The sequence below is a fragment of the Oncorhynchus keta genome, chromosome 33 (genome assembly GCF_023373465.1).
Source record: "Oncorhynchus keta strain PuntledgeMale-10-30-2019 chromosome 33, Oket_V2, whole genome shotgun sequence".
Taxonomy (NCBI): domain Eukaryota; kingdom Metazoa; phylum Chordata; class Actinopteri; order Salmoniformes; family Salmonidae; genus Oncorhynchus; species Oncorhynchus keta.
Genome location: NC_068453.1, coordinates 18,107,563 through 18,121,105, shown reverse-complemented (window position 1 = coordinate 18,121,105; position 13,543 = coordinate 18,107,563). Strand labels below are relative to the sequence as shown.

At 41.1% G+C, this 13,543-nt stretch overlaps 1 protein-coding gene across 2 annotated transcripts; it reads right to left on the bottom strand.

The window, feature by feature from the left end:
• Nucleotides 1-11,250: 11,250 nt before the first annotated feature.
• On the bottom strand, nt 11,251-13,524 carry LOC118365890 (uncharacterized). 2 transcript variants are annotated; one of them, XM_035748193.2, is made up of 6 exons: nt 13,382-13,524; nt 13,110-13,148; nt 12,593-12,841; nt 12,117-12,371; nt 11,663-11,911; nt 11,251-11,543 (listed from the first exon to the last, which is right to left on the bottom strand). In XM_035748193.2, the coding sequence occupies exons 1-6, from the start codon at nt 13,434-13,436 to the stop codon at nt 11,392-11,394; spliced, it is 999 nt and encodes a 332-aa protein (XP_035604086.1). In that variant the 5' UTR covers nt 13,437-13,524; the 3' UTR covers nt 11,251-11,391. The 2 variants fall into 2 exon arrangements, with proteins under 2 accessions (XP_035604086.1, XP_035604085.1); XM_035748192.2 differs by having other exon boundaries at nt 13,110-13,175; nt 13,382-13,486.
• Nucleotides 13,525-13,543: the final 19 nt, after the last annotated feature.

Below are 13,543 nucleotides of genomic sequence, written 5' to 3'. Positions count from 1 at the left end.
GCATCATTGCATTTTGGTACGCCAGAAGTACATTAATTTCCAATGGAGCGCTGCGTTTGCCTTGCAGCATTGCATCGCAGAGGCAGTCACACAAAATTGTCATTGAGCATCATCATCTGGACATGTGTGCAACAAAAATCCAAGGTATGCACCACACAGAACACACTGCAACTGCCTCTGCAATGCAATGCTGCTGCAAAGCAAACACGGCATTCCATCGGAAATTAAGGTACTTCTGGTGTACCAAAATGGAATGATGTTGTAGGTGTGATCGAGGGGTTAAACCTTCATATCCACTGCTCCATTTGTCCTAGACTTGAAACTTTGCCCTGCCTCTAGGTTTGGTTAAGAGTGTTGGGCCAGTAACCAAAAGATTGCTGGTTTGAATCTGTGAGCCGACAAAGTGAAAAATATGTCAATGTGCCCTTTAGCAAGGCACTTAAGCCCAGTTGCTCCTATAAGTCACTCTGGATAACCGGGTGCGGTGGCATGTGCCTGTAATCCAAGTCACTGGGAGGCTGAGGTTGGTGGATCAAGTGAGCTGAGGAGCTCTGGGCTACAGCACACTATGTCGAACGGGTGTCCACGCTAAGTTCGGTATCGATATGGTGTTCCTGGGGTAGCCCTGGACCACCAGGTTGTCTAAGGAGGGGTGAACCTGCCCAGGTCGGAAACGAAGCAGGTCAAATCCCCCGTGCTGTCCAGTAGTGGGATAACACCAATTTGTAAGTCGCTCTGGATAAGAGCGTCTGCTAAATGACTTAAATGTAAATGTAAATGTGGATAACAGTGTCTGCCAAATGACAAAAAATGTCTACATGATTTGAATCATAGTTGGTATACATTTACATTTAAGTCATTTAGCAGATGCTCTTATCCAGAGCGACTTACAAATTGGTGCATTCACCTTATTACATCCAGTGGAACAGCCACTTTACAATAGTGCATCTAAATCTTTTAAGGGGGGGGGGGGGGGGAGAAGGATTACTTTATCCTATCCTAGGTATTCCTTAAAGAGGTGGGGTTTCAGGTGTCTCCGGAAGGTGGTGATTGACTCCGCTGTCCTGGCGTCGTGAGGGAGTGTGTTCCACCATTGGGGAGCCAGAGCAGCGAACAGTTTTGACTGGGCTGAGCGGGAACTGTACTTCCTCAGTGGTAGGGAGGCGAGCAGGCCAGAGGTGGATGAACGCAGTGCCCTTGTTTGGGTGTAGGGCCTGATCAGAGCCTGGAGGTACTGAGGTGCCGTTCCCCTCACAGCTCCGTAGGCAAGCACCATGGTCTTGTAGCGGATGCGAGCTTCAACTGGAAGCCAGTGGAGAGAGCGGAGGAGCGGGGTGACGTGAGAGAACTTGGGAAGGTTGAACACCAGACGGGCTGCGGCGTTCTGGATGAGTTGTAGGGGTTTAATGGCACAGGCAGGGAGCCCAGCCAACAGCGAGTTGCAGTAATCCAGACGGGAAATGACAAGTGCCTGGATTAGGACCTGCGCCGCTTCCTGTGTGAGGCAGGGTCGTACTCTGCGGATGTTGTAGAGCATGAACCTACAGGAATGGGCCACCGCCTTGATGTTAGTTGAGAACGACAGGGTGTTGTCCAGGATCACGCCAAGGTTCTTAGCACTCTGGGAGGAGGACACAATGGAGTTGTCAACCGTGATGGCGAGATCATGGAACGGGCAGTCCTTCCCCGGGAGGAAGAGCAGCTCCATCTTGCCGAGGTTCAGCTTGTATACCCCACATTAGTGTTCCAAAATACTTCAATAAACTCTCAAAGCTGTACTGCGTTGACTGCGCAAGCAGCAGGACTTCCAGTTTCCAATTTTCCAGAATAAAATATTCACTTTTCACTACGTTCAGACCACATAATAGGTCAACAATATGTGATTAAAAAGATATACTAATAACAATATTTCACATTGTCCGTATAATTTAAATCTAACATGAATTTGCATGAGACAAAGTTCCCTTGATCAAAAGTTATTGCTCTAGTATCCTATGGTGCCACTGGTGCCGATTACATATATTTACATTTACATTTAAGTCATTTAGCAGACGCTCTTATCCAGAGCGACTTACAAATTGGTGCATTCACCTTATGACATCCAATATATATGGTGCCACCAACTGGTCTGGTGCAGCCATCTAAGGTTGCAGTGAATTTATATTCACACAATTTCTAAGGACATATACATAAAGTTTACATACCCAATGTCATGACCCATGTCCATTGGTTTAGTTCTTATAGCCCTGGTGCTACATTTAGCTGAATATAAACTAGTAGCTAGCTGTTGTTGCCGATGGTGGAATCATCTAACCCGCTGGCTCTTGAAGCCCCATGAGCTCCCAAGTCTATAAGCAGTCTAGCTAACATGTTAGCTAGCTAGCATTGCAAATTAGCATTTCAATAGCTAGCTGGGCAGTTTGACAAGAAAATGACTGATATGAGTCAAACACTGTAGCTAACTAGCAAGCCTTCCTCTGATGTAATGTAATTTGGGCACTGGAATGCTAGATTTGTCTTTTAATTTTACATTGACTGTCATTGAAGTTGGTGGTTACTACTGGTTCAAATCCGAGGTGAGAGAAACTGTCCGTCATTATTTGTGTTTTGGTAGGGGTCGGAGTGGCGTCACGCACCTGTTACACCCCTTTTCCTAATCAGGGTTAATTCTGGTTGTCAGTGGTCTAATATACAGTGCCTTCGGAAAGTATTCAGACCTATTGACTTTTTCCACATTTTGTTACGCTACAGCCTTATTATAAAATGGATTAAATAAATACAACTCCTCATCAATCTACACACAATACCCCATAATAACAAAGTGAAAACAGGTTTTTAGAATGTTTAGCAAATTTATTCTAAATAAAAAACAGGAATAACTTATTCACATAAGTAGTCAGACCCTTTGCTATGAGTCAGACCCTTTGCTATTGAGCTCAGGTGCATCCTGTTTCCATTCATCATCCTTGAGATGTTTTTACCTGTGCTAAATTCAATTGATTGGACATGATTTGGAAAGGCACACAACTGTCTATACAAGATCCCACAGTTGACAGTGCATGTCAGAGCAAAAACCAAGCCATGAGGTCGAAAGGAATTTTCCATAGAGCTCTGAAACAGGATTGTTTCGAGTCACAGATCTGGGGAAGAGTACCAAAAAATGTCTGCAGCTTTGAAGGTCCCCGAGAACACAGAGACCTCCATCATTCTTAAAAGGAAGTAGTTTGGAACCACCAAGACTCTTCCTATTGGGGGAGAAGGGCCTTGGTCAGGGAAGTGACCAAGAACCCAATGGTCACTCTGACAGAGCTTCAGAGTTCCTCTGTGGAGATGGAAGAAGCTTCCAGAAGGCCAACCATATCTGCAGCACTCCACTAATCAGGCCTTTCTGGTAGAGTGGCCAGATGAAAGCCACTCCCCAGTAAAAGGCACATGACAGCCCACTTGGAGTTTGCCAAAAGGCAACTAAAAGACGCAGACCATGAGAAACAAGATTCTCTGGTCTGGTGAAACCAAGATTGAATTAATTGGCCTGAATGCCAAGCGTCACATCTGGAAAAAACCTGGCTCCATCTCTACGGTGAAGCATGGTGGTGGCAGCTTCATGCTGTGGGGATGTTTTTTTAGCGGAAGGGACTGGGAGATGAGTCAGGATCGAGGGAAAGATGAACGGAGCATAGTACAGAGAGATCCCTGATGAAAACCTGCTCCAGAGCGCTCAGGACCTCAGACTGAGGTGAAAGTTCACCTCCCAACAGGACAACAACCCTAAGCACACAGCCAAGACAACAAAGGAGTGGCTTTGGGACAAGTCTCTGAATGTCCTTGAGTGACCCAGCCAGAGCCCGGACTTGAACCTGATCGAACATAGCTGTTCAGCGATGCTCCCCATTCAACCTGACAGAGCTTGAGAGGATCTGCAGAGAAGAATGGGAGAAAATCCCCAAATACAGGTGTGCCAAACTTGTGGTGTCATACCCAGGAAAACTCAAGGCTTTAATCGCTGCCAAAGGTGTTTCAACAAAGTACTGAGTAAAGGGTCTAAATACTTGTGTAAATGCAGTGGTGAAAAAAGTACTAAATTGTCATACTTGAGTAAAAGTAACGATTCCTTAATAGAAAATAACTCAAGTGAAAGTCACCCAGTAAAAGTCTAAAAGTTTGGTTTTAAAAATACTTGAAAAATATAAAAGTATAAAAAGTAAATGGAATTGGTCAAATGTACTTAAGTATCAAAAGTAAAAGTATAAATAATTTTAAAATCCTTATATTAAACAAACCAGGTGGCACCATTTCTTATTTTTTATTGAGAAATTTCCAGGGGCACACTCCAACACTCAGACATAATTTATAGACGAAGCATTTGTGTTTAGTGAGTCCACCAAATCAGATGCAGTAGGGATGACCAGGGATGTTCTCTTGATAAGTGTTTGAATTGGACCATTTTCCTGTCAAAATGTAACCAGTACTTTTGGGTGTCACGGAAATGTATGGAGTAAAAAGTACATTATTTTATTTCGGAATGTAGTGAAGTAAAAGTAAAAGTTGACAAAAATATAAATAGTAATGTAAAGTACAGATACCCCAAAAAACTACTTAAGTAGTATTTAATGTATTTTTACTTAAGTACTTTACACCACTGGATAATAGTAGGCATTGTAGCGAGTTAACATTATATTGAGAAGGTTTTTGGGAAAGCCTTTCCATCTACCTAAAGACTGTTAGGCCTATCATTACCATCACTACATTTTTCCTGTTCCTTAATTATTTGAAACCTGGACGTTTTACTTCAAATTGTTACGTTCGTTATAAGAATCGGACCAAGGCGCAGCGTGGTATGTGTACATTCTTATTTATTAAAATAATGAACACTGAACAAAATAACAAACTGAACCGCGATACAAACAAGTGCTGACAGACAACTACACATAGACAAGATCCCACAAACACAAAAAGGAAATGGCTACCTAAATATGATCCCCAATCAGAGACAACGATAAATGATTGGCAACCATATCAGGCCACCATAGACAAACAAATTCACCTAGACTTACAAAAACTCTAGACATACAAAAACCCTAGCCAATACTAAAACTAGCATACCCACCCTAATCACACCCTGACCTAACCAAAATATAAAGAAAACAGAGATATCTCAGGTCAGGGCGTGACACATATTATATCTTACCTTGCATGGTTCAAAGTAGCCTATAGTCAACATTCCACCATAAAAACGTGGAGGCAATTATTTTTATAAAGACTTACTTACTCAACGTTCTTTCATTGTTAGTTTTGATTTCTGTTTGCCACATATTTTTCAACTGTGCTGTGATGTTTCACAAAAGTTCTGAACCTTACTATTCTCAGTTTCTACAGATTGTAAATTAAAGATAAACAATTTTGCTAAGAACATTTTTATATTATTGATCGATTGACTATGACTTTTTAAATCACCCAGCAGTGCTATTTGCAGAGTTAGCTCCAGGTAAATGTTGCAATTCTTCCGCCATTCCTGAACCTGTGACCAAAACAAGCTACAGTATAGATGGACAGTACAAAAACAAAGGATCTAATGATTCTGTCTCTTCACAGAAAAATCGGCAGAGCTGGGATGGTTGTATCCCCCCATATATATATATATATATATACAGTGGGGCAAAAAAGTATTTAGTCAGCCACCAATTGTGCAAGTTCTCCCACTTAAAAAGATGAGAGAGGCCTGTAATTTTCATTATAGGTACACTTCAACTATGACAGACAAAATGAGAAAAAAAATCCAGAAAATCACATTGAAGGATTTTTAATGAATTTATTTGCAAATTATGATGGAAAATAAGTATTTGGTCACCTACAAACAGGCAAGATTTCTGGCTCTCACAGACCTGTAACTTCTTCTTTAAGAGGTTCCTCTGTCCTCCACTCGTTACCTGTATTAATGGCACCTGTTTGAACTTGTTATCAGTATAAAAGACACCTGTCCACAACCTCAAACAGTCACACTCCAAACTCCACTATGGCCAAGACCAAAGAGCTGTCAAAGGACACCAGAAACAAAATTGTAGACCTGCACCAGACTGGGAAGACTGAATCTGCAATAGGTAATCAGCTTGGTTTGAAGAAATCAACTGTGGGAGCAATTATTAGGAAATGGAAGACATACAAGACCACTGATAATCACCCTCGATCTGGGGCTCCATGCAAGATCTCACCCCGTGGGGTCAAAATTATCACAAGAACGGTGAGCAAAAATTCCAGAAGCACACGGGGGAACCTAGTGAATGACCTGCAGAGAGCTGGGACCAAAGTAACAAAGCCTATCTATCATCAGTAACACACTAAGCCGCCAGGGACTCAAATCCTGCAGTGCCAGACGTGTCCCCCTGCTTAAGCCAGTACATGTCCAGGCCCGTCTGAAGTTTGCTAGAGAGCATTTGAATGATCCAGAAGAAGATTGGGAGAATGTCAGATGAAACCAAAATATAACTTTTTGGTAAAAAATCAACTCGTCGTGTTTGGAGGACAAAGAATGCTGAGTTGCATCCAAATAACACCATAGCTACTGTGAAGCATGGGGGTGGAAACATCATGCTTTTGGGCTGTTTTTCTGCAATGGGACTGATCCGTGTAAAGGAAAGAATGAATGGGGCCATGTATCGTGAGATTTTGAGTGAAAACCTCCTTCCATCAGCAAGGGCATTGAAGATGAAACGTGGCTGGGTCTTTCAGCATGACAATGATCCCAATCACACCACCCGGGCAACGAAGGAGTGGCTTCGTAAGAAGCGTTTCAAGGTCCTGGAGTGGCCTAGCCAGTCTCCAGATCTCAACCCCATAGAAAATCTTTGGAGGGAGTTAAAAGTCTGTGTTGCCCAGCAACAGCCCCAAAACATCACTGCTCTAGAGGAGATCTGCATGGAGGAATGGGCCAAAATACCAGCAACAGTGTGTGAAAACTTTGTGAAGACTTACAGAAAACGTTTGACCTCTGTCATTGCCAACAAAGGGTATATAACAAAGTATTGAGATAAACTTTTGTTATTGACCCACTGTATAACATTCTATTGAACTCATTTACATGACCCATCAACTTAGCCATGCGTGTCTGTGTAAGTCTCATATTTTACTAAGCACATTTTTGGTCTGGAATTTGTCTTTCAGCAGAAAGACGAGTGAACACTTTGTGAGAGATTGCTGCCGTGGTGAAGGACAGCACTGTGACAGGGGTCAACCAATGATTTATATATACACTAGATGACTAATAGGGGGTGTTGAATCCACTGTGCCTCCATCTTGGCACTCCGTCATGATGGTAAAAAAATATTTTTGGAATAATAATAATAATATATGCCATTTAGCAGACGCTTTTATCCAAAGCGACTTACAGTCAGTCATGTGTGCATACATTCTACGTATGGGTGGTCCCGGGAATCGAACCCACTACCCTGGCGTTACAAGCGCCATGCTCTACCAACTGAGCTACAGAAGGAATCTATAGAAATTTATTTATTAATGTGTACGTTCGTTTTTGCTAAATTGTTCTATTACACGGCTAAACATTGAGCTTCTGAGTGGCGCAGCGCAAGAGACGTCACTGCAGTCCCTGGTTCGAATCATATCCGGCCGTGATTGGGAGTCCCATAAGCGGTGCACAATTGGCCCAGCGTTGTCCGGGTTTGGCTGGGGAAGGCTGTCATTGTAAATAAGAAGTTGTTCTTAACTGACTTGCCTAGTTAAATAACAAAAAAAATGTATAATCCTTAATGTATCATTTATAGAGATGACTAATGTTACTGTCCCCACTACTACAAAAATTAAACTTAAATAAATGTAATTTTGTCCTTGAAATATTTAATTGAAATGGAGGACTGCTACTTGGGAGTGGCAATATGTCCAACCAGTGGCTTCATAGCCTCTCAATGGTCAATACATAGCATCAGCAATCCAGGGTTTATATACAACATTGGGGTCAACATCCCACAGCTGGTTGGACTGGAGGACGGTACAGTGTAGTACAGTACTGGTGGAAAGTTAGGACTAGCAACATCAACTGACTCCGTAATTCAGGCCTCTGCCACAGATCAAGCTGGACCAGTAATTATCATTGTCATTACATTGTATGATCTTATTTGTATCAGATGAAAACAGAGGTCAATTTCTGTTATACCCTGCCTTCAGAAAGTAGTCACATCCCTTGACTTTTTACAAAGTGTGATTGATTTAATTGTAATTATCTGTCAAAGATCTACACAAAATACTCTATAATGTCAAAGCAGAAAAAATAATCTATAATTTGTCAAAGAAAAAAGAAAAGACAAATAAAACACTAATATATCTTGATTTAGATAAGCATTCAACCTCCTGAGTCAGCAATTACAGCTGAGTGTCTTTCTGGGTAAATCTCTAAGAGCTTTCCACACCTAGATTGTGCAACATTTGCCTATTAATCTTTTCACAATTCTTCAAGCTCTGTCAAATTTGTTGTTGATCATTGCCAAACAAGAACTTTTAGGTTTTGCCATTGATTTTCAAGCAGATTTAAGTTATAACTGTAACTAGGCCACTTAGGAACATTCAATGTCTTCTTGGTGAGCAACTCCTGTTTAGATTTGGCTTTGTGTTTTAGGTTATTGTCCTGCTGAAAGGTGAATTCATCTCCCAGTGTCTGATGGAAAGCAGACTGAACCAGGTTTTCCTCTACGATTTTGCCTGTGCTTAGCTCCATTCCGTTTATTTTTATCTTGAAAAACTCCCCAGTCCTTAACAATTACATGCATACCCATAACATGACACCACCACCACTACGTTTGAAAATGTGGAGAGTGCTACTCAGTAACGTGTTGTATTGGATTTGCCCCAAGTATAAGACTTTCTATTCAGGACAAAAAAAGTGAATTGCTTTGCCAAATTATTTTGCAGTATTACGTTAGTGCCTTTGTTGCAAACAGGATGCATGTTTTTGAATATTTTTATTTTGTAAAGGCTTCCTTCTTTTCACTCTGTCAATTAGGTTAGTATTGTTATTTACAATGTTGTTGATCCATCCTCAGTTTTCTCCTATCACAGCCATTCAACTCTGTAACTGTTTTAAATTCACCATTGACCTCAAGGTGAAATCCCTGACCGGTTTGACTCCTCTCCAGCAACTGATTTAGGAAGGACGCCTGTATCTTTGTAGGAACTGGGTGTATTGATACACCATCCAAAGTGTAAATAATAACCATGCTCAAAGGGATATTCTATTTTTTAACATTTTATTTACCAATAGGTGCCCTTCTTTGCATGGCATTAAAAACCCTCCCTAGTCTTTGTGGTTGGATCTGCTCAACTGAGAGACCTTACAGATAATTGTATTTGTGGGGTACAAAGATGAGATAGTCATTCAAAAATTATGGTAAACACTACTATTGCACACAGAGGGAGTCAATGCAACTTACAGTATGTGACTTGTTAAACACATGTTGACTCCTGAACTTATTAGGCTTGCCATAACAAAGGGGTTGAATATGTATTGACTCAAGACATTTCATCTTATCATTTTTAATTAATTAGTAAAAAAATATAAAAAGTTTGGGGTCACTTAGAAATGTCCTTGTTTTTTAAAGATAACCACATTTATTGTCCATTAAAATAACATCAAATTGATCAGTAATACAGTGCAGGAATTGTTAATGTTGTAAATGACTATTGTATTGCCTCTCCTTCCAGTTCTCTGCTGCCAATAACTGAAACTGGAGACACTTATCTCCCTCACTAGCGTTAAGCACCAGCTGTCAGAGCAGCTCACAGATCACTGCACCTGTACATAGCCCATCTATAAATAGCCCAAACAACTACCTCATCCCCTACTGTATTTATTTTATTTATTTATTTATCTTGCTCCTTTGCTCCCCAGTATTTCTACTTTGCACATTCATCTACTGCAAATGTACCATTCCAGCGTTTTAATTGCTATATTGTATTTACTTCGCCACCATGGCCTATTTATTGCCCTACCTCCCTTATCTCACCTCATTTGCTCACATTGTTTACAGACTTGATTTTCCACTGTATTATTGACTGTATGTTCGTTTACTCCATGTGTAACTCTGTGTTGTTGTATGTGTCGAACTGCTTTGCTTTATCTTGGCCAGGTCGCAGTTGTAAATGAAAACTTGTTCTCAACTTGCCTACCTGGTTAAATAAATATTTCATTGTATTTTTTAAAAGTAGCTTGAAATGGCAGATTTTTAGTGGAATATCTACACAGGCATACAGAGGCCCATTATCAGCAGCCATCCCTCCTGTTCCAATGGCACGTTGTGTTAGCTAATCCAAGTTTATCAATTTAAAAGGCAAATTGATCATTAGCAAACCCTTTTTCAATTATGTTAGCACAGCTGAAAACTGTTGTACTGATTAAAGACGCAATAAAACTGTCCTTCTTTAGACTATTTGAGTATCTGGAGCATCAGCATTTGTGGGTTCGATTACAGGCTCAAAATGGCCAGAAACAAAGAAATTTCTTCTGAAACTCATCAGTCTATTCTTGTTCTGAGAAATAAAGGCTATTCCATGTGAGAAATTGCCAAGAAACTGAAGATCTCGTACAACGCTGTGTACTACTCCCTTCACAGAACAGCACAAACTGGCACTAACCAGAATAGAAAGAGGAGTGGGAGGCCCCGGTGCACAACTGAGCAAGAGGACAAGTACATTAGAGTGTCTAGTTTGAGAAACAGAAGTCCTCAACTGGCAGCTTCATTAAATAGTACCCGCAAAACACCAGTCTCAACGTCAACAGTGAAGGGGCGACTCCGGGATGTTGGTCTTCAAGGCATAGTTGCAAAGAAAAAGCCATCTCTCAGATTGGCCAATGAAAAGAAAAGATTAAGATGGGCAAAAGAACACAGACACTGGACAGAGGAACACCCCAGAGTCGCCTCTTCACTGTTGATGTTGAGACTGGTGTTTTACGGGTACTATTTGATTAGCTAACACAACGTGCCATTGGAACACAGGAGTGATGGTTGCTGATAATGGGTCTCTGTACGCCAATGTAGATATTCCACAAACAATCTGCTGTTTCCAGCTACAATAGTCATTTACAACATTAATAATGTCTACACTGTATTTCTGATCAATTTGATGTTATTGTGATTTTCTTTCAAAAACAAAGACATTCCTAAGTGACCCCAAACTTTTGAACGGTAGTGTATATATAACAAAAACATAATTCCACTTTGACACTATGGGGTATTGTGTGTAGGCCAGTGACAAAAAATTGAAATGTATTTTATTTTAAATTCAGACTCCAACATAACAAAATGTGGAAGTCAGGGAGTGTGAATACTTTCTGAAGTCAGTCTATATTCCTGTTTTACAGCTTTAATGCTCTGGAACCTGGTGTTGTTGTCAGCAAGCTATGTTCGGACTCAATCGGGACCAGGTTTCAGCTGCTGTACAATGCTGATGCTTCCTCCCAGAGATGGTCTTCTTGGACAAACACAAACTGGACACAGCTTGACAACCATATATTTTGGAGAGGATCTTCTTTTTGTCATTTTCTGCAAAACCATTCCAAAAGGAACACAAAAAAAACATGATATTAGGTCAGATAATGTTTATGACAGCATAAAAGTTAAGGTGGTTGCTAAAATGAAGAATCATGAGATTTCTGCTGTACCTTCCACCCGTATGGACTTGGTGACCACCTCAAAATGAGTTGAGACCATATTCTGAGCGTGGCACATAATCTTCTCTGACTTCACATGTTGCTCGACCGTCATCTCCATCTCACTGCCGTGGACAGTGTGACCATCAATGGTCCAGCGGTAGTCACAAGCGGGAGTGCATTTGGCAGTGCACCGAAACATGGACTTGAAGCCGACTGCAACAGAGTCTGGGCCGATGACGTGGACCTCTGATGGACCAGCTGATAGGAGACAAAAAATAGAGGAAAACAATGGTTCAAGTATCACTTCAAACAAAACCCCAACAAATATAGACTACATACCATATAAGGGGATGTATGTATATTGATAGATGAAGCTATTGGTGTGGATATGGACAATTGCATTACACTAACAACAAGAGGGAATTTACAATTGTTAGAAGCTCTAAATCTCAGAATAACCTACATGTTACAGGAATTGTCCTGGTTGCCATGGCATAGAGCCCAGACACACTGTTGATGGCCTTGCAGTTCAGGGTAGCAGAGGTGGCCAACTCTTCGGGAATTACAGTAATCTTGTTCCCCTGCCCCCCGAGCCATCGGCCCTTTATCTTCCAGGTGTAGTTGCAGGAGGGACGGCAGTCTGCGTTACACTGGAAGCTTTGAGGGGCCCCTGGGGTCATCAGGGCAGGGCCTGTGATCGATATGTTGGTAGGTCCAGCTAATAGAAGGAACACATAGACATTTAGATAATAGTCTAGATCCTATGACCAATGTGAAAAACATTAGCAAAATAATTTTTATCTAGCACTAATCCAGTAATCCAGACATTTTGTCAATAAATTACAACACATTTAATTATTCCTCTATTCCTAATATCATAAAGACCATCACCTTTAATTTCAAGTGAAGTGTTATAAAAACAACAAACCACCCACGCACCTAAAACCTGCAGTATCTTTGTTACTGTAGAGGACCTCCCAGAGTCATCATTCCTTGCAGTGCATGTGAGGTTTAGGGACTCCTCCCACTGGCGAGCTGTGAACAACAGCTCGTTGCCATGCCAAATCTGCCCGTCGATACTCATTCTGTAGCTACAGGAGGGAGAGCACTGGGCAGCACAGTCAAAGCTGCGTGGCACACCCACTTTAACAAAGTCAGGTCCCACAATGGTTAGTTCCAAGGGACCATCTGAAAATTACAGTGCACAATCAGGCAATGTAGGCCTACCTGTTTAAGAATAAAGGATTTATTGGATACAGGGTGTAAATGTATTCTTGTAACAGTGATAAATTACTACAACGATAATCCAATAAAACGCCTGTAGTTAGCTGCTAGCTGATAGCACTACCCTACGATCACAGTCATTATTCAAAGTACCCAACATTCCCATCAATGCAGTGATGTGTTCCATCCTGTAATAATTTGGCTTGGCTATTATGTGATGTGGTTCACTTACTGGTACTGCCACTCCCTCCATCAGTGGTCAAAGCTGATCCTGGAAGTTCATCAAAACAGCCACAGGCTATAATCAACACATTATAATGTAACACTATTTTCACCCAAACAAAAGCTGGACCTCCATAGACATTGAAAGTAAATGTAGTTATAGAGCTTAACAGGAACAGGAGTCCAGACCTACTGACTGATGTTAAACCAATTTAGGCATCCTCAAAAAGAAATGTTATCATAAAACAATGTTGTTATATTTAAAAAAAAAAATCATATTACCTGCTAGGTACACTAGCAGCAGAAGTAGATTAAGCAGGGTGTGTGTATCCTTCATTGTCTCGCAGAGATGGAGTGAGGTGAATTCGATACAAGGAATATGGGACTGTTACAGAGTCAAGAAGTAGAGTGAGAAGGTAAACAAACACACCTTATCAGAGAGAA